The sequence below is a fragment of the Rhineura floridana genome, chromosome 11, assembly GCF_030035675.1.
Source record: "Rhineura floridana isolate rRhiFlo1 chromosome 11, rRhiFlo1.hap2, whole genome shotgun sequence".
In the NCBI taxonomy this organism is placed as follows: domain Eukaryota; kingdom Metazoa; phylum Chordata; class Lepidosauria; order Squamata; family Rhineuridae; genus Rhineura; species Rhineura floridana.
In genome coordinates this window covers 70,197,157-70,220,837 of record NC_084490.1, presented here as the reverse complement: position 1 = coordinate 70,220,837, position 23,681 = coordinate 70,197,157, and the positions used below count along the sequence as shown (strand labels likewise).

Genomic DNA, 23,681 nt, shown 5'->3' with positions numbered 1-23,681 from the left:
TTCTCTCTGGGTCTTGGCCATGCCCCCCTTTGCCACGCCCCCTTTGCTATTTGTTTTAAGAAAAAATTGAAATCTGATTTAAATTAAAAGATTTCTATAAGAAAATCCCTTTAAAATTTTTAAAAATCTGATTTTTATTTTTTTTAAAAAAATATTGATTTTTATCAACCCTGGTTTGAATCCTTAGCAGCTGCTGAAGTCTAATGTCAGGATGACTAAAAGTGTCTTTTTACTTGATCTCACTGTAGGCCCAATTTTATGCTGAGGACAAGGGGCAATTATATCTGTTTGCTAAAGGGAAATGCTGCCCTTTTCAGCTGACAATTCCTGATTGCCTATAGTTTTGGGACGCAGATCATTATTTAATTTAGGGACTGAAGGATAAGGGTGGAGGATGTCCGTGCTGCTACTGAAGATTAGGCAATTTGTAGAGTTGGACCTCACCTAATACTTGCATCAACAATTACAAAAACAAAAAAGGGCATGACTGAGATGGACTTTATATTAGACTGACAATCATTCCTGGATCTAAAATCAAATGAATATTGCAATGTTGACCTTTGTAAATGGGTGCTTAATTATGTTTGAAAGACCAAATCATTATGAAATCCTCTCTTGCTGCCTCAGAGGTGACACTTGAAAAATTCAAAGACGAAAGAAAAATTCAGCTTGGAGCTCTGGTTGACACAAGCAGCATTACCAATATTTCTACCACCTCTTGAAGCTGCTCACCATGGTAACCTTTGTGTGTTTGCAGTGAAGAAAAAAGCATAATAGCCAGCTTTACTTAGTAGGTATGTCATAAAACCATCTTTCTCAGCAGAGCTTTCATTATAGGCACCGCAATTTCCCCCCTCTGTCATTTTATTGTGGCCTGATCCAGCCATATTTCAAGACCCATTCATTCCAATGGGGGGGCTGTAGGCAAGCGCTTAATGGCCTTTGAAATCAATAGTGTTTAAAAACATTTAACTTGAGTTGGATTGTGCCCTTTATTTTAACAAGCTACTTATACAAGCATTCCTTGTTGGTATGTTTGGTGACCTCCTCTTTCTAGAATTGTCTTACAATGCTTTCACATAAATGTGTTTTCAGGTGACTGGCACTCTAAATCAGAGCATCAGTCAGCTGCAAACTACACATCTGAAGCAGAAAGAAAGGACTTCTATTCTGGTTACTGCTAGACCACATGGATTAGCAGAATCTGTACAGGAGAAATAACTCATTGTATCAAAACAGTGTTTCTAAATTGTTTCAAGAAGAAATGCCAGTTTAATGAGGTACTTCCTGCTGTGCTTCCTTTTTCCCAGTTTGGTAGCCCCCTAAATATTTAACAAGTTCTCTTCTATGCAAAGGATATTCACCACTATTCTGGGGCATTTTCCATTGGATTTGCCTGTCCAACTGAATGTGCCTCTTTTTCATTACAGAGTACTGCCAGTGAAGCTACCTTGGTTGCGCTGCTTGCAGCTAGAACCAAAGCAATCGATCGTGTCCAATCAGAAAATGCAAAACTCACTCAGGGAGATATCATTGGTCAACTGGTGGCTTATACCTCTGATCAAGTGAGTACTTCTACCCCCTGGAGTATGGGTGTTGGGAATAATGTGCCACATAATAGTCAAACAATATAGTCTCTTTGGTTGTGATGTAATGTCTTTTACCGACAAATTAGCTTATGGAGTGGTTCCTAAGGAATGCATACAGTTGAGGACCAAACTGCACATTATGATACACACATTTTTAAACATATGTTTAAATTAACTGCTTTTATATTTGTAGAAAAAGTAGCTGCAGGGCTCCAATCTTTAATGTGCTCCTGATCCTTATTGGGGGCCTGTGCTGTTTTCCCGCTGAAATTTCCCTCCCACTACTGCTTCCACATCTGTGGACAAATAGCAGCAGTTGGGATTTTCAGCAGGAACCAGTTGCAGGGCCCCAATGTAGATTGGGAGCACATTCTGGATCTGAGGTCTTACTGCTGCTTTTTCTTCAAATTAAAAGTGGCTAATTTAAACACACTTGTTTAAATGTGTAGTTATCATAACATGTAGTTTGACGATAATCTATGCAGTTTTTAAGCAGTTAATTGCTCAGAAAGTGTTCAGAATCCAGCTCAAAGCATTCTCCATGTCATTCAACAAAATAAGCAAGGGGATAACTTCTAATCAGTTCCTACAATTTGAGAAATGTAAGAACTGGGCATTAATGCTTTTTGACCATTCTGCCTTATCATTATACAGCCACAAGAGTGGCTGTATACTATAGCCAGTAGGTATTTTTCGCATTCTACCATGTTAAATGAAAATACCCCCCCCACACCTTTCTGGTGCTTTGTATAGTCCCAATTCAAAACAAAAACTTACAAGTCTTATACTGTTGGATTCAGAATCGCTTGCTCTACAACTCTGAAAGTTTTCTTGGTGATACACAACCCCCCCACAGAGAATTCACAGGTTAAAGTGAAAAATGGGAGAGAGAAAAACAAGAAGCTGTTTGAACTTTTTTCTTGAGAAGTTCTCATAATCTGTTGTCGTTCATTAAAACTCAGAGATGGCTGTAAGCAGTGGTGTGCTGGTAAATGTTTAACAACCAGCTCTCTGGGGGGGGGAATCCAAGCTGGATTTAGAAAGGGAAGAAGCACCAGAGATCATATTGCAAGCATATGCTGGATAATGGAATGGACCAAGGTATTTCAGAAGAAAATCACCCAGTGCTTTATAAATTACAGCAAAGTCTTTGATTGTGTAGATCACAAAAAACTATAGAATGGTTTTAAAAGAAATGGGGGTACCACAGCATCTGATTGTTCTGATGCACAACCTATACTCTGGACAAGAGGCTACTGTAAGGACAGAATATGGAGAAACCAATTGGTTCCCCATCAGAAAGGGTGTGAGACAGGGGTGTATTATCATCCTATTTGTTTAATCTATATGCAGAACGCATCATGTGGAAAGTGGGATTGGCTCAAGATGAATGAGGTGTGAAAATTGAGGGAGAAATATCAGTAATTTAAGATATGTAGATGATACCATACTCTTAGCAGAAACCAGTAATGATTTGAAATGAATGCTGATGAAAGTTAAAGAGGAAAGCACAAAAGCAGGACTACAGCTGAACATCAAAAAGACTAAAGTAATGACAACAGAAGATTTATGTAACTTCAAAGTTGATAATGAGGACATTGAACTTGTCAAGGATTATCAATACCTTGGCAGAGTCATTAACCAAAATGGAGACAATAGTCAAGAAATCAGAAGAAGGCTAGGACTGGGGAGGGCAGTTGTGAGAGAACTAGAAAAGGTCCTCAAATGCAAAGATGTATCACTGAACACTAAAGTCAGGATCATTCAGACCATGGTATTCCCAATCTCTATGTGTGGATGTGAAAGTTGGACAGTGAAAAAAGAAGATAAGAGAAAAATCAACTCATTTGAAATGTGGTGTTGGAGAAGAGCTTTGTGCATACCATGGACTGTGAAAAAGACAAGTCATTGGGTGTTAGAACAAATTAAACCAGAACTGTCACTAGAAGCTAAAATGATGAAACTGAAGTTACCATACTTTGGACACATAATGAGAAGACAGGATTCACTAGAAAAGACCATAATGCTGGGAAAAACAGAAGGGAGTAGAAAAAGAGGAAGACCAAACAAGAAACGGGTTGATTCCATAAAGGAAGCCACAGACCTGAACTTACAAGAACTGAACAGGGTGGTTTGTAACGGATGCTATTGGAGGTCGCTGATTCAAAGGGTTGCCATAAGTCGTAATTGACTTGAAGGCACATAGCAACCAATTTCTGAACTCTCATACCAAACTGTGGTTGCCTTAGAACCACTCTGTAGTCTTCCTCAATGTCTTTTAGCCATATGAGGAACCTAAAATTAGAGCATTACTTTAGAAAATTGACCATGATGTGCATCACTCAAAACTAAAAGAGAGAGCAAAAAAGAAAAGAAATAAATGATTGCAAGATAACAACAAATTAAATATGCCCTTTCTTTTTAATCATTGACATTAGGCAAGTGCCTTTGTTATATTCTTTTCGGCGCCTGCTTAAAACTTTTTTGTTTAGGCAAGCCTATCCAGATGCATAGATGCTGATGTTTGTGTTTGTCTGTTGCTGTTTTTAGTTCATTTAAAAATGTTTTAAAGTGTTTTTAACTGTTTTATTGATAATTTTAATGTTTTGTAAAGCTCTTAGAGGTTTCTTACAATCCAGCAGTATATAATTTTTTAATTAATAAATAAATATATTCATCAGGATGGAAGTTTTCAATAACTATCAGGGTTTAACTACACAGATATAAAATAACAGAACACAAAGAGAAATTTATTAGTCTCAAAAATTAATTTAATTTAATTTATTTATTTAATTTAATTTATATACCGCCCTAAGCCCAAGGGCTCTCTGGGCGGTGTACATAACAATAAAACAATCAGAAAATATATAAATACAATAATACAATGGAATCAAACCAAACAGACATAAACAAAAATCAAAACAGCAGCAAAATACATCAATAAATATTAATAGTACACATTAAAATGCCTGGGAATATAAAAAGGTTTTCACCTGGCGCCGAAAAGATAGCAGCGTTGGCGCCAGGCGCACCTCATCGGTATGCTTGACATATATGAAAATATATATAAAAATATATAAAAACAGAATAATAATTCTGCCACTAGCATAGGATATTGACATTTCTTCTTGTAGTTCTCCATTTCAGTTTCTCTAGCAACTCGGTCCAATAAGAGGAAATGCACATGCAAATGCATGCTACATGCACGTTTCCCATCAATCATAAAGTTCAATAATGAAGCAGTCAGGCTATGCTTGGTACCACTTATCGTCCATTTAGTGTGGTGGGGGGAAGGGAAAGACTAAATCTAGACTTCCATTATGTCCTCTTCTCTGAACTGATGATCAACACTATTTGACATAATAGCTTGTATCCAATGTATTTAGTCGTGGTCCCATCAGTGCAAAGATTTTTGCTTGAGTGATAGGATAGGACATCCCCCCTCTCCTTCCCCCATGCATCCTCTAAATTTGTTGTAGGGGTTTCCCCAACCCTCCAGAACAGATTTGAGAAAGGGGCATATACAGAGGGTTGAGGCGGGAGTCTTGTTATGCAAATGGAAATCCCTGCATTAACAAGATGTGTTAACAGAATACCACCCAATATGATGGCTTCTGAAATGGGCTTCTAAGCCAAGGGAAACACACCCATTTCATCCTATTAGTACTGGAATAATTTTTCTTGTACTGTTTCTAGGGAAGGGGTAGCCAATATGGTGCCCTCCAGGTGGTGTAGACTACATCTCCCATAGTCCCTGACAATTGGCCGTGCTGGTTGGGGCTCATGGGAGTTTTAGTCCAAAACAATGAAAAGGCATGGTGTTGGCTAGCCCTGTTGACAGACCCTAGGAGGACTGTCAAAATTACTGTTTTCAAACAATTCCTAGTGTCAGTTAAATAGTTAGAAACCAGAACATTAGTTCTAGAAACCTACCTTTTTTTAAAAAAACATACTCTCAGATTATCAAGATTGCTTTAACAGCAGCTAGATTTTGCTCTCTGGTTCTGGCAATATTCCACAATCCCAGCACAATTGCAAACCATGCACATTTCCATTGCATGATTGGCCCAGAATGGTTAAAAAAATAGTCCTGTATAGCACAATGTGACAAGGTACATGAAAAGAATTGCTGCCATCTCAAAATGAGTAATGCTAATCACTATAATTATATTTCTTAAAATTACACTGAGCTGTGTCATTTGTAGCCCTACCCCAAAAAAGACAGAAAACAAATTTGGTGTTGGGGTAGGTCAGCAGTGATTACAGGAATTGCTTGTTTCATTATTCCCAGTTTTCTTGTGCTGTTGACAGAAACAGAGCGGGGGGCGGACAGGGAGACGAAAGAGCGGGTGGGCAGTAGGGCATGTGCAAAGTTCACCCCTGGAAGCCAGAAAGGGTAACACACACACACATCATAATCACTCACTTCCACAGCTCTTTACTTCCATTCTGCAGCTGCCTTCTCCTCTGGCTTTCTCCCTCCACTGTGGTAGCATTTCCCCCCCCTCTCTCCACTTCCTTCCTTGTGCCTCTGTATGAGGGAAGAGCGACGCTGCCCAGAAGCAGAGCTTGGGAAAGTTACTTTTTTGAACTAAAAGTCAGCCCCAGCCAGCATGGCCACTGGATTGGGCTGATGGGAGTTGCAGTTCAAACAAGTAACTTTTCCAAGCTCTGCCCAGAAGTCCATGCTCCTGGCACATGTCTTTCATCCACCAATCAGAGGAGCAGAAGACTTCCCCTGCTCCCTCGGTTAACAACCGGCTCGCAAAATTCTCGAAACTTTTACAATCGGCTCTCGCAAGCCCGTATGAGCCAGCTCCAGCACACCACTGACTGTAACATATCTCTAATCAAATCCCTGAGCTTGCCCCAAACACAGAGCTTCATCTTCAGTAGGTTTAAAGTAAAAAAAAAGCATGGTTTGTTTTTAATTAATAGATAAAAAATGCATTACCGTGGATTATAATGTCATGTAGGCGCAGTAGAAACCAGGAGTTCTTTCGTTTCACTCCCCCTCCCGCTCCCCTTCCAGTTACTTGGAGGAAGCAGGGGAAGTCTTCTGCTCCTGTGATTGGTAGGCAACAGACATGTGACTCACACTGGCCTTCTGCTCACTGTTGCTCTTCCCTCGTGCTCTGTGTGAAGAAGCAGGAGGGAGGAAATGGAGAGCCAGACAGTTAGGAGAGAGAGAGAGAAAAAAATGGACGATGGAGGGAGAAAGCCAGAGGGCAAGGATGACGGAGAAGGCAGCAGCAGAATTGAGGTGAGTGACGGTGATGTGTGTGTGTTGCCACCCGCGCTGTCTCCCGCTGCCTGCTCTTTCCGCTGGCTCAATCGCCCTTGCCACCCCCACCCCCTATCCTTAAATGGGTTTATAAATGACAAAAGCTCAAATACTTTTTGATTGCAGTGTGTGTGGCTGTTTGACCTGAGCTCATAACATTGTTGTAGTTATTTTGAAATTGTATGAGACTCTTTGTTTGTAACACTTTAATCCTGAATTTAGCTCTTGCTTCTTAAATCTCTCTCTCTCTCTCTCTCTCTCTCACACACACACACACACACACACTCATTAGTATATGCATAGTGCAGCAGTGGGGAGGGGTGGATATAGTGCTGGATAGGTTACAGCAGCCCTGCAAAGTAGCCTAGTGTGGCTGTACAGATATTGTGGGGGGGGGGCTGAGAGGGAGTTGTGTATGACAACCCTGAAGTGTAGTTGCTCAGTCTCTTGGTTTTGTGTTTTTTCTTTTTTGAAAAGAACTTTTAAATTGACTGTAGCAGCAGCATTTATTTCTTTAATTTATTAAATTTATATCCCACCATTGCTCCCAGAAGGAGCCCAGGGTGGCAATGGGTGGAGGGATCATTGTTTTCCCACTCATGGGAGAAAAATAGAGGCTTCTTGTGTTTGGGTTGATGCTGGTGGTATAAATCCTTAAATGGGTTTATAAATGACAAAATGCTCAAATACTTTTTGTTTGAAGTGTGTGCGGCTGTTTGACCTGTGCTCATAACATTGCTGTAGTTATTTTGAGATTTGATGCGACTCTTTGTTTTTAACACTTTAATCTTGAATTTAGCTCTTGGTTGTTGCAGTTAGTGTAACAACCATATTACACTAATGAGGTGGCCAAGTGGTTTTTCTGTTTGTGACCAGTAGTGCGGTAGCAAATTAAAAAGTGCAGGGTCTCTTCATGATAGTCACAGCCATGCCCCTCCTTCTTTTTTTGCTGCTGGGTTGAAAATAAGATCCTTTTTAATGCCTTCTCCCATAACAATAGACATCCGTAGGATAAGCACAAAAGACGAGAGTATTAGCTTCTGAAAAGAGTATTCTCAGTGACTGACTCACCTCCTTTCTCTCTGATTGGCTCCAATCAGCAGGAAAGGACAAGAAAGCATGTTAGAAGACTCTTCTCAGCAGCTAACACACTCCCATTTCATGCTGATTGGTTCATAGGATTTAAATAATAAATAAGTCAGAGGTTAGCTTGGAAAGTAACTTGGTTGTAATATAGCCTTCCTTTGCAACACTGCTGTTGTCTGCTACGATTTAATTTTAATCAGTATTTTCCATACTGTGGATAATGTGACTCTTTTCAGAATCTCAGAACACACAGTTGCTTCTTAAGTGTATAATCTGTCACAGTGAGCCCTATGACTGGCATTCAGAGATTAAAGCAGAAGAGGTAGTACCTGCTGATACTTTGCAAAGTAATATAGATTGCAAGATGCACAATGTTTAAAGAAAGGGTCTCAAGCATATTTCTTTGTGTATCCCCTGCAGAGTATAGGAAACATGGGAAGCTGCTTTATACCAAGTCGGACCATTGGTCCATCTAGCTCAGTAGTGACTGACAAGGTTTCAGATAAGGATCTCTCCCAGCCCTAATTGGAGATGCTGGGTATTGAACGTGGGGACTTTTGCATGCAAAGCATGTTCTCTGCCACTAAGCCATGACCTCTTGTAAAAGTAAAGGCATTCTTGACGGTAATATAACATTTAAAATACCCTGCTGAACTATTTCTGTTACTGCTGGTGCTAACTTGCACAGGATTCCATCTCTTACCTCCCGGATTAAAAAGCAGGGAAATTCACTAATAGTGAATTCACTAATAGTGAACAATAACTTATGTTTACTGACATTGGAATGTTGTGGTCTTTACTCTGTAAGCAATGTTCTAATATGCAGTTCCCAAGCTGGTGCCCTCTAGATTTTTTTTTACTAAACCTCCCATTGGCCTCAGTCAACAGAACCATACTGGCTGGTGCTGATGGGAGTTATAATCCAAATGTATGGAGAACACCATATTAGGGAAGATTAATAACTTACTAAAAGGAGATGATGTCAGTGGCATCACTAGGGGGGTGCGGGGGGTGCGGACCGTACCAGGTGACACCATCAGAGGGGGGTGATTCTCAGCTTTAATTAAAAAAAAATTAAGTTTCTAGGTGGTCCGGTTCTTGAGATATACATAAAAACATCAGCCGCCCCTGTTAAATCTTTTTTTAAACTACTGTATAGCACTTCGTAGCTTTAACCCTGCCCGTTCAGGATTGCAGCCAATCAGTGAAGTGTTTGTTTGACCTGTGGCAGTGTCTAGTAAACCTCATTGCAAGGCCAGAAAATGGTGGTTCCCCCCCCCTGTTTATCTGAAAATCTCATAAATTGGGTAAGTATATACATTTCAGTTTTTTCCCCTCTTGTGTGTAGGAGTCAGATCCTGGGCAGTGTTTTGAAAACCTTCCCAGTACTTGCTTTTGTGGGGGTAAAAGCATTGCTAATCCCATATCTCCAGAGTAAATCCCATTGAATTCAATAGGATTTACTTTTGAGTAGACATGGTTATGAATGTGCTGAAAATCAATGGGACATTGGAGTGAATGTAAAAAATTGTGTTTGTGTTCTCTTTCTGTCCCCCCCCCTCCAGTCCTATTTTAAAGCAAGTAGGCAGGGCTTACTTAGGTATTACAGTTTTTATTCTGTAGGAAACTAATACTGCTTTTTAAAAAACTAATACTGATTTTTCTGCAATGACCAACTGGTTTGACAATAAACTATTACATGGGCTGTATGTATTTATACATCTGCAGTGTGTGTGTGTAGTCTTTCCAACAACCCGTGAGGTAGGGTTGGAAACCAAGGCAGCTCACAACAAAAAATAAAGCCATTTAAAATCCAATAACCATAAAGCAAGAATAAACAGTTGGAAAACAGCCTAAAGAGGCATGATTCAGAATTTTGGGTTGGGTGAATGAAGTTTATTTATTTATTATTTGATTTATATCCCGCCCTTCCTCCCAGTAGGAGCCCTGGGCGGCAAACAAAAGCACTAAAAACACTTTACAACATCATAAAAACAGACTTTAAAATATATTAAAACATCTTTGAAAATATTTTTTAAAAGCTTTAATAAAACATTTTTTTTAAAAAAAGAAAAGGCTTAAAAACATATTAAAAAGCAATTCCAACACAGACTCAGACTTGGATAAGGTCTCAACTTAAAAGAACAAGTTGAAAGAACAAGTTCCTTATCACTTGAGGCTGTAGTTCTCTGCACACTTCCCAGTTTGAGTAAGCCCCATTGAATACATTGGGACTTGCTTCTGAGTAAATAAACATCGGATTGCACTATAAATATATTTACAGATTGTGTAATTTATAAACATATTTGAGAGTCATGTTTATGTAAATATTTCTTCATACTGTGTCCCAATAAGTATTTGATTTCACACTATGGTTATAGATGATTTTTTCCTCTACATTTTAAGTGTGCCCTTCTTCCTGGGGTTGCTCATGGTTCTCCATTGACATTCTCCAGAGACTGCTCTGTTGGGAGTGGCTCAGGACTTCATGGCCTCCATGACAACCATGGGTCTGTCCCAAGTAGTATCTGGCCCCACTCATGTTGCTGGTCACACCCTCGACCTTGTTTTCTGTGTTGGTCGGGATGACGGTGATCTTGGTGTGGAAGAACTTGCGGTGGTTCCGTTGTCATGGACAGATCACTACCTGGCCGGGTTTAGACTCATTGGGACTCAGAGCCTCTGCAGGGGTGGGGGACCGATTAGAATGGTCCGTCCCAGGAGGCTGATGGATCCAGATGGTTTCCTGATGGCTCTTGGAGATTTTCCTGTCACCTTGGCAGGTGTTCCTGTCGAAGCCCTGGTTGACCTCTGGAATAGAGAAATGGCCAGGGCGGTGGACACGATCGCTCCCAAGCGTCCCCTCTTTCGGAGTGGAGCCAAACCAGCTCCATGGTTTTCCAAGGAGCTGGTGGTGATGAAGCGTGTCAGTCGGGGACTAGAGCGACGTTGGCGGAAGACTCGGAGCGAAGCTGATTGATCTCGGGCTAGAGCCTATTTGAAGGCCTACTCCGAGGCAGTACGGGCTAAGAAGAAATATTTCTTCTCGGCCTCCATTGCATCTGCTGGGAGTCGTCCAGTGGAACTGTTTCAAGTGGTTAGGGGGCTTTTAAGTTCCAGACCCCGTGAGGGTAATTCTGACCACTCAGCAGACCGCTGTCAAGAATTTGCACGGCACTTTGCAGACAAAGTCGCTCAGATTCGCTGTGACTTGGATGCTAAAATTGATACAGTCTCTGAGGATGTAACTTCGGTGCCTGTCCAATTAAAATGGATTCTTTTCAACTTGTTCTACCCGAGGATGTGGACAAGATCCTTGGAGCGGCGCGTGCCACCACGTGTGTACTGGACCCTTGCCCTTCCTGGCTCATTAGAAGTACCAGAGGGGGACTGGTCGATTGGGTCAGGGAAGTAGTTAATGCCTCTCTACAAGGGAGCAGAATTCCATCATGCTTAAAGGAGGCAGTTATAAGACCACTGCTGAAAAAGCCCTCCCTGGATCCCTCTTTACTAGGTAACTACCGGCCAGTCTCCAATATTCTTAAGCAATATTTTTAAGCAAGATATAGAGCATGTGGTGGTTGCCCAACTCCAGAGATTCCTGGATGATACGGATTATCTGGATCCATTTCAATCTGGTTTCAGGCCTGGCTATGGGACAGAGATGGCTTTGGTTGCCTTGGTGGATGACCTATGCAGAGAACTGGACAGGGGGAGTGTGTCTCTGCTGGTTCTACTGCACCTCTCAGCGGCTTTCGATACCATCGATCATGGTATCCTTCTGGGCCGCCTTGCCGAGATGGGACTTGGGGGCACTGTGTTACAGTGGCTCCAATCCTTCCTGGAGGACCAAACCCAGAAGGTGGTACTGGGGGACTCCTGCTCGACCCCTTGGCCATTGACCTATGGGGTCCCTCAGGGTTCCATTTTGTCCCCCATGTTATTCAACATCTACATGAAACCACTGGGAGAGGTTGTCTGGGGTTTTGGGGTTCGGTGCCATCAGTATGCTGATGACACTCAACTCTATTTCTCTTTTCCACCTGAAGCCAAGGAAGCCGTACAGGTCCTAAACCAGTGTCTGGCATCAGTGATGGACTGGATGAGGGCAAACAAGTTGAGATTAAATCCTGATAAAACAGAGGTACTCCTGGTCAGCCGGAGGGCAGATCAGGGTCTAGGGATTCAAATGGTGCTGGATGGGGTCGCACTCCCCCTGAAGTCTCAGGTTCGCAGTTTGGGTGTACTCCTGGACTCAGCTTTGAATTTGGAGGCCCAGATTGCTGCTGTATCTAGGAGCGCATTTGCCCAATTAAAACTGGTGCGCCAGCTGCGCCCGTTCCTGGAGCTGCCTGATTTGACTAGAGTGATGCATGCCTTGGTTACATCCCGCTTAGACTACTGTAACATGCTCTATGTGGGGCTGCCTTTGAAGACTGTTCGGAAACTAAATTGGTACAAAGAGCTGCAGCCAGAGTGCTAACCGGGGCTGGTTACAGGGACCATACAACTCCCCTGTTACAACAGCTCCACTGGCTGCCATTTTGTTTCCGGTCACAATTCAAAGTGCTGGTTTTGACCTACAAAGCCCTATACGGTTCAGGCCCAGACTATTTGACAGATCGTATCTCCCTACATGAACCTGTCCAGGATTTGAGATCTTCAGGTGAGGCCCTTCTTGTGTTCCCCACACCTTCGCAAGCACATATGATGTGGACACGAGATAGGGCCTTTTTGGTGGCCGCCCCTAGGCTGTGGAACTCCCTTCCGAGTGAGGTGCGATCAGCTCCCTCCTTGCCGTCTTTCCGGCGACAAGTAAAGACTGTTTTATTTCAACGGGCATTTGGGATAGAGAACGACCAGGATTAAGTGTCATAGGTTTGGTGATTACATTATATGATTTTATTATTTTAAATTGTCCGCTGTTTTTAACCTATATTTTATGGTTTTAATTTTTCTCATAGTTTCATTCTTTTTTAATTGTATACTTCTGTATGTTTTAATGGTGTTGTTTTTAGTTGTAAGCTGCTCTGAGTCCTATTGGAAAAAGGGCGGGGTGGAAATAAAGTTTATTATTGTTATTATTATTCATCCTGAGGGGAGGGGAGGCTGAGAGATGGTGAGTAGCACATTTAAAGTCTCTTCACCTCCCCCCCTTTTTAATTTGTATTTATTTTATATTTCTCCAATATCTTCCCCTGGCTGTTTTTGTGTATTTTAAATATTTTTAGATTAAATAAATAGGAAATCATAATTGTGAACCTCCCCCTATCCTTATGTTTTGGCAAAGTGATGGTGTGAAGGCATGCTGGAAGAATAAGAGACCATGTCTGAGGAATGTTATACGGTGTTTGAGGACTTTGTCACACATTACTTTTTGAGACCTGTAGATTCATGTTGGAAAGAACACGTGCATGTATTGGGTGCTGTTTTTTCAGTCTACACTGCATGTGTAGGGAAGGTGATACATCATCTGGCAGCTAGCTTCATAACGTGAGAATGAAAAACATTTGGATCACCATTCACTTGTTTACTTTTCTCACTATTGAGACCGCTTCATATATTACTTTTTCATACACAGAAATTTAATCTTTGTATAGGAAAAAGTATTTTGTAAAATATGAAGGACAGTGGCTGCCCAGTCAGTATAACCACTGTACAAGATCTACTCAGCCACTGTAATTACCTTTTTGTTTTGAGTGCCCTTTTGTCTGGGTCTTGGTTCAGGTGTGTATCCAACTTTGATGTGCTTATGGAATGGGTGTGCAAGTAGTGCCCCTTCCCAAGTGTGGAGGCTTGGACAAACATTGTGTTATGGAAAACCAAAGTCTGTGTGAAAGTACATATTTGGGAATGCCATCAGTGTAATCCTAAACACACTTAATAAATAATATCGAACTTGCACATCACAAAATATATTACGGTCATGTCCATAAGCACCAGGAGGGTAGTCGTCCAGGGAAACTTAGTCCCTCTGCTTTTTTGGGAGCAGGGTCCCTATGTCTCCAAGCATCCTACAGTCAGCATGAAAAGGGAGTGTGTTAGTCACTGAGAAGAGTCTTCTAATAGGCTTCCTTGCCTTTCCTGCTGATTGGAGCCAATCAGAGTGAAAGGAGGTGAGTCAGCCACTGAGAAGACTCTTCTCAATTGCTAACACTCTCCACTTACATGCTGATTGGCTCCTAGAGATGTTTGTTGTTGTGAGAGAATGCATTAACAAAGATCTCATCCTTAATCCAGGAGTAAAAAAGGGTGTATGTGGCTGCAACTATCATGAAGGTACTCTGCACTTCTGAATTTTCTACTAAACAACTGATAAATACCTATGTAACTTTGTGTCTGGAGGCTTATTATTAAGAATCACTTTCCATAATTGTAAGGAGGTGTGTCCACACGCATGCATCCCAGGCACCTAAATGAGGGGTGAGAGCAGCATAGGGACATAAGCAGATGTCTTATAGCGGGGTTCCCAAACTTTTCTTCTACATAGACCACTTGAAAATTGCTGAGGGTCTGAAAGTATCTGAAAATTTACTATGGGCATATGCAAGATAATTAACTCCCATTAGTAATAAGAGCAAGAATTTGAGCTGTGCATATGATATTGTAATTTAAAGGTGTAATTTTAATTTTGCTAGTTGTTGATGTCACTACTATTGCCATTACATTCAGTGATATACAGGAATTACGATTTACGAGTAACATTAGTACAAAAAACATTACTAAGGATCTGTATGGTCTGGTCCGGGAGGAGGTCCATGGGGGTGACACCATGAGTTACCGCACCAGGTGACACCAACCCTAGTGACGCCACTGGATGATGTTTCAAATGTTTACTGATAACTGGCACCACAATTACCTTCTTGCAGTCTGGTGCATGACATATTCAAATATTACTGCATATGAGGCTTTTTAACAGATAGTGAGTAACCTAAATTGTCCTGTCAAAAAATATTTTATTTAAACTGGCCTTATGTTTATCCCAAAGCAGTCCTTCTTTGCACAATGTGACTAGTATTTAGCAGCCATCCATATGTATAAATTCTCAGCAGGACCAGGAAAAGCTTTTGAACTTAAATGAAATTTAACCTTGACCTTGCACTTTTACCATTTTTACTTTTTTTAAAAAACAGTGAATCCTTCCAGAGGAAGTCAATTAATGTAGCATCTTCTAACAAAGATGATATTTTAGTGTTCTAAACATCAGTGTCATAGAACTGTTTCTTTGATATTTGGAATTTTTCTCCAAATAAGCCCTCTGGAGATGACCATCCAAATAGGACCAAACAGAATCACCACAAAGCAGTGCCACCGAGTCACAATTCAGACAGCCACTCCAAGAGGATACCATGGCCAATGGTATCAAAAGTTGCTGAGAGATCAAGAAGAATCAGTAGGGTCACACTCCCTGTCTCTTTCTCGACAGAGGTCATCATAAAGGGGTGACCAAGGCAGTTTCCATCCCTGGTCTAAACCTTGATTGAAATGGATCTGGAAAATCAGTTTCATCCAAGAGAGCCTGGAACCAGTAAATGACCGCTCACTGAAGAACCTTGCATAAGAAGGGGACATTTGTGACCATACAATAGTTATTGAAATTTTCTCGATCCAGGTAGGATTTCTTACAACTGTCGTCTTTTGCACTTCCTCTCATAAAGACGCAATGATCGCCTCCCTGGCCCAGCTGGCCATGCCTTCTTCGCTAGTTTTTATCAGCCATGAGGGACAAGGGTCCAGAGACACGATCTCCTGTACCTTGTCCTTAAGCTGTACCACCTGAAATTCATCCAATAAAACAAGACTAGACTATCAGTCTCTGCTGACTGAAGGCAATAATTTATGGCTGCTGTAAAGTAATTGACAGATAACAACCAGCAGCCAGGCCATAAATCTGTCAGGCTTGAGGCAAGAGGCCCACAACCATAGTCAGTGTAAATACCAAGAGTGAAAAACAGACAAGTCCTGGGGAAGTCCAAAGTCAAGGGAATCCAATGAGATAGGGCAGGGTCAAGCCATACCATGACAAGCCGGCTGGCTACAAGGAGTCATGCAAGGTCAACATTGTTTCCAGCAACAGCCCCAAGCCACTCACAGCCTTTTAAGCTCCCCTCCCTGGTTCAGGTGCTAGCAATCAGCCCTCTGACTCCCAGGAGCTTGTAGCCTTAAATGGCCAGAATGCCTGCATTGCTGTGCTACTCACAGGCGTCTTTGCTCTGCAGGGTGTGGAGGGGCCTCCTGTTCACTCACTGACTGAGGGCCTCCAGCTGTATCCTGAACATCTTCTAGTCCAGCATCATATCCTCTCGCCTTTGCCCTTCTTGGCTTATTAAAGCCTGCCAAGGGGGGTTGACCGAGTGGATCCAGGTTGTGGTCCACACATCATTGCGGGAGGGAGTGGTTCCAGCCACCCTGAAAAAGCCCACCCTGGACCCATTGGTCTGCGACAATTACCAACTGGTCGCAAATACCCCCTTTTAGGGAAGGTGATGGAGAGGGTTGTGGCGCAGCAATTGCAAGTACTCTTGGATGAAACAGATTATCTTGACCCATTCCAGTCTGGGTTCAGGCCTGGTTACGGGACTGAATCGGCCTTGGTTGCCCTGATGGATGAACTTTATCGGGAAAAGGACAGGGGGAGTGTGACCCTGTTACTCTTACTTGATCTCTCAGCGGCTTTTGATACCATTGAACATGGTATCCTCCTGGGTCGACTTGGTGAGATGGGTATTGGAGGCACTGTTTTACATTGGTTCCAATCCTATCTTCAGAGTTGTTTTCAGAGAATAGCATTTCAGCACCCTGGCAGTTGTGCTGTGGGGTGCCACAGGGTACCATCTTGTCCCCCCTGCTGTTTAACATCTATATGAAGCCCTTGGGAGCAGTCATCAGGAGATTTGGGGCAAGGCATCAGCAGTATGCTGACAATACCCTGCTCTATTTCTCTGCAACATTTGAATCAGGAGAGGACGTGCAAACCCTGGACCACTGTCTGGACTCAGTGGTGGGCTGGATGAGGGCCAATAAACTGAGTCTGAAGATGGAGGCGCTGTGGGTTGGTGATTCCCGAGTTCAGATAATTGGTCAGTTGCCTGCTTTGGATGGGGTTGTACTCCCTCTGAAAGAGCAGGTCCGTAGTCTGGGGGTGCCCCTAGATTCATCTTTGTTGCTAGAGGCCCAGGTGATCTCAGTGGCTAGGAGTGCCTTTTATGAGCTACGGCAGGTAAGACAACTGCAGCCATTTCTGGACCAGGATAGCCTGGCCATTGTTGTCCACGAATTGATAACCTCCAGGCTGGATTACTGTAATGCACTCTATGTAGGGCTGCCCTTGAGGTTGGTCCGGAAGCTGCAGCTGGTGCAAAATGTGGCAGCGAGACTGGTCACTGGGGCAGGTATCACCAACATGTCACCCAGCTGCTGAAAGAATTGCACTGGCTGCCCATTTGCTACTGGGCCAAGTTCAAGGTTCTAGTTTTGGTGTACAAAGCCCTATACAGCTTGAGACCAGGATACCTGAAACACCATCTTATCCCTTATATACCCAGTCAATCACTGTGCTCTGCAGGTGAGGGCCTCCTGCAGATATTTATTTATTTATTTAATTAAGCTTATATACCGCCCGACTAGCAACAGCTCTCTGGGCGGTGAACATTAAAAATACAATAAAAATAACACAAAACTGTACACAAAACTGTACAGTCTAAAATCAAAATATAATAATTTACGATTAACAGGAATTAAAATGCCTCAGAGAAGAGAAAGGTTTTAACCTGGCACCGAAAAGATGATAGTGTCGGCGCCAGGCGCACCTCCTCGGGGAGACCATTCCATAGTTCGGGGGCCACCACTGAGAAGGCCCTAGATCTTGTCACCACTCTCCGGGCTTCCCTATGAGTCGGAACCCGGAGGAGGGCCTTCGTAGTAGACCGTAGTGTATGGGCCGGTTCATAGCGGGAGAGGCGTTCCGACAGATATCGTGGTCCCGCGCCGTATAAGGCTTTATAGGTAAGTACCAACACTTTGAATCTGGCCCGGAAGCATATTGGAAGCCAGTGCAAACGGGCTAGCACAGGTGTTATATGCTCAGACCGCTTAGTTCTTGTTAGCAGTCTGGCTGCCGCATTCTGCACTAGCTGTAGCTTCCGAATCGTCTTCAAAGGTAGCCCTACGTAAAGCGCATTGCAGTAGTCCAGACGCGAGGTTACCATAGCATGTACCACTGATGAGAGGTCCTCCTTATTCAGATAGGGACGTAGCTGGGCTACCAACCGAAGTTGGTAGAACGCATTCCGGGCCACCGAGGCTACATGAGCCTCAAGTGTGAGGGAAGAGTCTAAGATGACTCTCAGACTACGCACCTGTTCCTTTAGGGGGAGTGTAACCCCATCCAGGACAGGGTATATATCCACCATCCGATCAGAGAAACCATCCACCAACAGCATCTCAGTCTTGTCAGGATTGAGTCTCAGTTTGTTAGTTCTCATCCAGTCCATTGTCGCAGCCAGGCAACGGTTCAGCACATCGACTGCCTCACCTGAAGAAGATGTAAAGGAGAAGTAGAGCTGCGTGTCATCAGCATACTGATGACAACGCACTCCAAAACTCCTGATGACCGCCCCCAGCGGCTTCATATAAATGTTAAAAAGCATGGAAGACAGAACCGAACCCTGCGGGACCCCACATTGGAGAACCCACGGTGTCGAGCAATGTTCCCCAAGCACTATCTTCTGGAGACGACCCACTAAGTAGGAGCGGAACCACTGCCAAGCAGTGCCTCCAACTCCCAATTCCGCAAGCCTCTCCAGAAGGATACCATGGTCAATGGTATCAAAAGCCGCTGAGAGGTCAAGGAGAATCAACAGAGTCACACTCCCTCTGTCTCTCTCCCGACATAGGTCATCAAACAGGGCGACCAAGGCAGTCTCAGTGCCAAAACCAGGCCTGAACCCCGATTGAAATGGATCTAGATAATCGGTTTCATCCAATAGCGCCTGGAGCTGGTCAGCAACCACACGTTCCAGGATCTTGCCCAGGAACGGAACATTGGCTACTGGTCTGTAGTTGCTGACATCCTCTGGGTCCAAGGAAGGTTTTTTCAGGAGTGGTCTCACTGCTGCCTCTTTCAGACAGCCAGGGACCACTCCCTCTCGTAAAGAGGCATTAATCACTTCCTTGGCCCAGCCAACTGTTCCTTCCTTGCTAGTTTTAATTAGCCAAGAGGGGCAAGGATCCAGTACCGAAGTGGTCGCACGAACCTGTCCAAGCACCTTGTCCACGTCATCGAGCTGAACCAACTGAAACTCATCCAACAAAACATGACAAGATTGTGCTCTGGACACCTCAGTAGGATTAACTGCTATTAAATAGGAGTCTAAGTCCCGGCGAATGCATGAGATCTTATGCTGGAAGTGTTCAGCAAATTTATTACATCGAGCTACCGATGTATCTGCTGTATCTTGTAGGCCTGGATGAAGTAGGCCACGAACCACTTTAAAAAGCTCCCGTGGGCGTGAGAGAGATGACTGAATAGTGGCGGCAAAATGTTGTTTTTTTGCCGCCCTCACCGCTCCTACATAGAGCTTAGTAGAAGCACGAACCAGCTCATAATTGCATTCGTCGGGAGTTCGTCTCCATCTCCGCTCAAGCCGCCTCCTGTCTTGTTTTATCGCTCTCAGCTCCGGAGTATACCAAGGAGCTGTATGAGCTCTACATAGGAGAGGGCGCGCAGGAGCGATCGTGTCAACAGCCCGGGTCATCTCTGTATTCCACAGATCGACCAGGGCTTCGACAGGAGCGCCAGTCTTATCAGCCGGAAAAACCCCCAGAGCCTTTTGAAAACCTTCAGAATTCATTAGTCTCCGGGGGCGGACCAATTTAATAGGTCCCCCACCCTTGCAGAGGGAAAAGGCTACTGAAAGTCTAAACTTCAGCAAGCAATGATCTGTCCATGACAACGGGAGAGATGTAAAACTCCCTACATCCAGATCACTATCCCCATGTCCAGTAACAAAGACCAGGTCGAGTGTATGCCCCGATGTATGTGTTGGGCCACTAACATATTGAGACAGCCCCATGGTTGTCATGGTGGCCATGAAGTCCTGAGCTGCCCCAGACAAAGTAGCCTCAGCATGAATGTTGAGATCTCCCAGTACTAATAGTCTGGGGGATCTCAACAGTATCTCCGAGACCACTTCCGTCAGCTCAGTTAGGGAAGCCATTGGGCAGAAAGGTGGGCGGTACACCAAAAGGATTCCCAGTCTGTCCCTCTGGCCCAGCACAAGGTGCAAACACTCCAGACCAGTGATTGCATGGACATGGTGCTTGGTGAGTGAGATGGAACTCTTATAGACCACAGCGACCCCCCCGACCCTCAGATCTACCATGATGCTGAACCAGATACCCCGGTGGGCAGAGCTGGGACAGACTAACTCCTCCCTGTTTGCCCACCCAGGTCTCGGTTATACATGCCAGATCGGCCACCTCGTCCACAATCAAATCATGGATGAGGGAGGTTTTATTATGTACCGATCTGGCATTAAAAAGCAGCAACTGGAGATCTGAGAGTTGGCTGATAGGACAACCAACAACCCTGCGGGTATGAGAAGGACCAGAACGCGGCACAGCCACTACATGTCTGGGCTGCGTTCTCCTTACCTGGCACGTCCCTCTCATATTACCATACCTCCCTCTACCCGTCACTACGGCAATTGGGGCCCCCTCAGGTCTCCCCTCTTGATGATAAAATCTCTTCCCGAGGCACATGATAAACTATAAATACAAAAAACTCATATACATAAAAATACACATTCACTCACAACATACACTCATATAACACCCATTCATCCACTTCAAACCCACACAGAAGACACAGTCCCGTATTCTGTGCGCCCAAACGCCAGCTCTAAGACCGTTCTTCTTCCCACGTAAAACGCCACCTGGGGCCTGGTCCTGCAAGGTGCCCAAGTGCAGAGCAGGAGCCCAAGAAGGAGAGAGCAGAGATGTTGACCAAGCAGCAGCAGCAGCAAAGCAGGCAGATGGCTCTCCCTCCCTGGGCGGTGATGGTCCTCTTCCCTTGCAGGCACTGGATCTCCCAAGCCCCCTCAGCCAGCCAGCTTATATATCCCCTCCAGAGAAGGGACAGGTGGAACAGTATCAGGCACAGCTGGCTGAGTACCTGGAGCCTGGTCCTGCAAGGTGCCCAAGTGCAGAGCAGGAGCCCAAGAAGGAGAGAGCAGAAATGTTGGCCAAGCAGCAGCAGCAAAGCAGGCAGATGGCTCTCCCTCCCTGGGCGGTGATGGTCCTCTTCCCTTGCAGGCACTGGATCTCCCAAGCCCCCTCAGCCAGCCGGCTTATATATCCCCTCCAGAGAAGGGACAGGTGGAACAGTATCAGGCACAGCTGGCTGAGTACCTGGAGCCTGGTCCTGCAAGGTGCCCAAGTGCAGAGCAGGAGCCCAAGAAGGAGAGAGCAGAGATGTTGACCAAGCAGCAGCAGCAGCAAAGCAGGCAGATGGCTCTCCCTCCCTGGGCGGTGATGGTCCTCTTCCCTTGCAGGCACTGGATCTCCCAAGCCCCCTCAGCCAGCCGGCTTATATATCCCCTCCAGAGAAGGGACAGGTGGAACAGTATCAGGCACAGCTGGCTGAGTACCTGGAGCCTGGTCCTGCGAGGTGCCCAAGTGCAGAGCAGGAGCCCAAGAAGGAGAGAGCAGAGATGTTGACCAAGCAGCAGCAGCAGCAAAGCAGGCAGATGGCTCTCCCTCCCTGGGCGGTGATGGTCCTCTTCCCTTGCAGGTACTGGATCTCCCAAGCCACCTCAGCCAGCCGGCTTATATATCCCCTCCAGAGAAGGGACAGGTGGAACAGTATCAGGCACAGCTGGCTGAGTACCTGGAGCCTGGTCCTGCAAGGTGCCCAAGTGCAGAGCAGGAGCCCAAGAAGGAGAGAGCAGAAATGTTGGCCAAGCAGCAGCAGCAAAGCAGGCAGATGGCTCTCCCTCCCTGGGCGGTGATGGTCCTCTTCCCTTGCAGGCACTGGATCTCCCAAGCCCCCTCAGCCAGCCGGCTTATATATCCCCTCCAGAGAAGGGACAGGTGGAACAGTATCAGGCACAGCTGGCTGTGTACCTGGAGCCTGGTCCTGCAAGGTGCCCAAGTGCAGAGCAGGAGCCCAAGAAGGAGAGAGCAGAGATGTTGACCAAGCAGCAGCAGCAAAGCAGGCAGATGGCTCTTCCTCCCTGGGCGGTGATGGTCCTCTTCCCTTGCAGGCACTGGATCTCCCAAGCCCCCTCAGCCAGCCGGCTTATATATCCCCTCCAGAGAAGGGACAGGTGGAACAGTATCAGGCACAGCTGGCTGAGTACCTGGAGCCTGGTCCTGCAAGGTGCCCAAGTGCAGAGCAGGAGCCCAAGAAGGAGAGAGCAGAGATGTTGACCAAGCAGCAGCAGCAAAGCAGGCAGATGGCTCTTCCTCCCTGGGCGGTGATGGTCCTCTTCCCTTGCAGGCACTGGATCTCCCAAGCCCCCTCAGCCAGCCGGCTTATATATCCCCTCCAGAGAAGGGACAGGTGGAACAGTATCAGGCACAGCTGGCTGAGTACCTGGAGCCTGGTCCTGCAAGGTGCCCACGTGCAGAGCAGGAGCCCAAGAAGGAGAGAGCAGAGATGTTGGCCAAGCAGCAGCAGCAAAGCAGGCAGATGGCTCTCCCTCCCTGGGCGGTGATGGTCCTCTTCCCTTGCAGGCACTGGATCTCCCAAGCCCCCTCAGCCAGCCGGCTTATATATCCCCTCCAGAGAAGGGACAGGTGGAACAGTATCAGGCACAGCTGGCTGAGTACCTGGAGCCTGGTCCTGCAAGGTGCCCAAGTGCAGAGCAGGAGCCCAAGAAGGAGAGAGCAGAGATGTTGGCCAAGCAGCAGCAGCAAAGCAGGCAGATGGCTCTCCCTCCCTGGGCGGTGATACCATCTTATCAGGAGGTCGTTCTGCACAACATAGGAAATGGCCCTTTAGTGTAGTGGCACCAACCCTGTGGAACTCCCTACCCTTATATATTAGACAGGCGCCATCTCTGCTATCTTTTTGGCACCTATTGAAGACCTTACTCTTTCAACAAGCATTTTAAGTTGAGACCTTATCCCAGTCTGCTTCTGTGTTGGAATTACTTTTTAATGTTTTAAACCTTCTTTTAAAACAATATGTTTTTTAACCTTTTTTTTTAAAGATTCTTCAAAGCTTTTTAAAAATGTTTTTAAAATTGTTTTGTTTTAATGTATTTTAAAGTCTGTTTTTATGATGTTTTAAAGTGTTTTTAGTGCTTTTGTTTGCTGCCCTGGGCTCCTGCTGGGAGGAAGAGTGGGATATAAATCAAATAATAAATAAATAAATAGTGATGGGAGGTCTGCAGCTGAATCTTGGGTGGGTCTACTTATTCCCTCTCCTGGGTCTGTTGTGCCAATCCCCTGCTCCTCATCCTCCTCTGAGGACTCATCTGATGGAGGCATGACATAGACAGTGTTCTAGATACCTCTTGAGATTTACCTGCTATAATAGCAGAGTCAAAGGGATAATCAACATGGGAGCATTTCTTTGTAGCAAATATACTGCTTTTCCCTTTGTAAGAGATTTGAACTGTCTGTAGTAAGTGCTCAATGCCAGTTGCAAACATGTAGATTTCCATTCACACCCTCTATGAAGGATCAATCACGCAGTTTCCTGGTTTCTAGGTAAC

At 44.7% G+C, this 23,681-nt stretch overlaps 1 protein-coding gene across 4 annotated transcripts in view; it reads left to right on the top strand.

Annotated features, from left to right (window-relative positions):
• Window positions 1-23,681, top strand: part of DDC (dopa decarboxylase) — a 208,367-nt gene that overhangs the window by 78,821 nt on the left and 105,865 nt on the right. For 3 of the 4 annotated variants that reach the window (XM_061589210.1, XM_061589211.1, XM_061589209.1), the window contains exon 5: window positions 1,431-1,565. The exons of the other annotated variant lie outside the window; for it this stretch is intronic. In XM_061589210.1, the coding sequence (XP_061445194.1) occupies window positions 1,431-1,565 (135 nt within the window). The remainder of the gene's footprint in view (window positions 1-1,430; window positions 1,566-23,681) is intronic. 4 annotated transcript variants of the gene reach the window in all.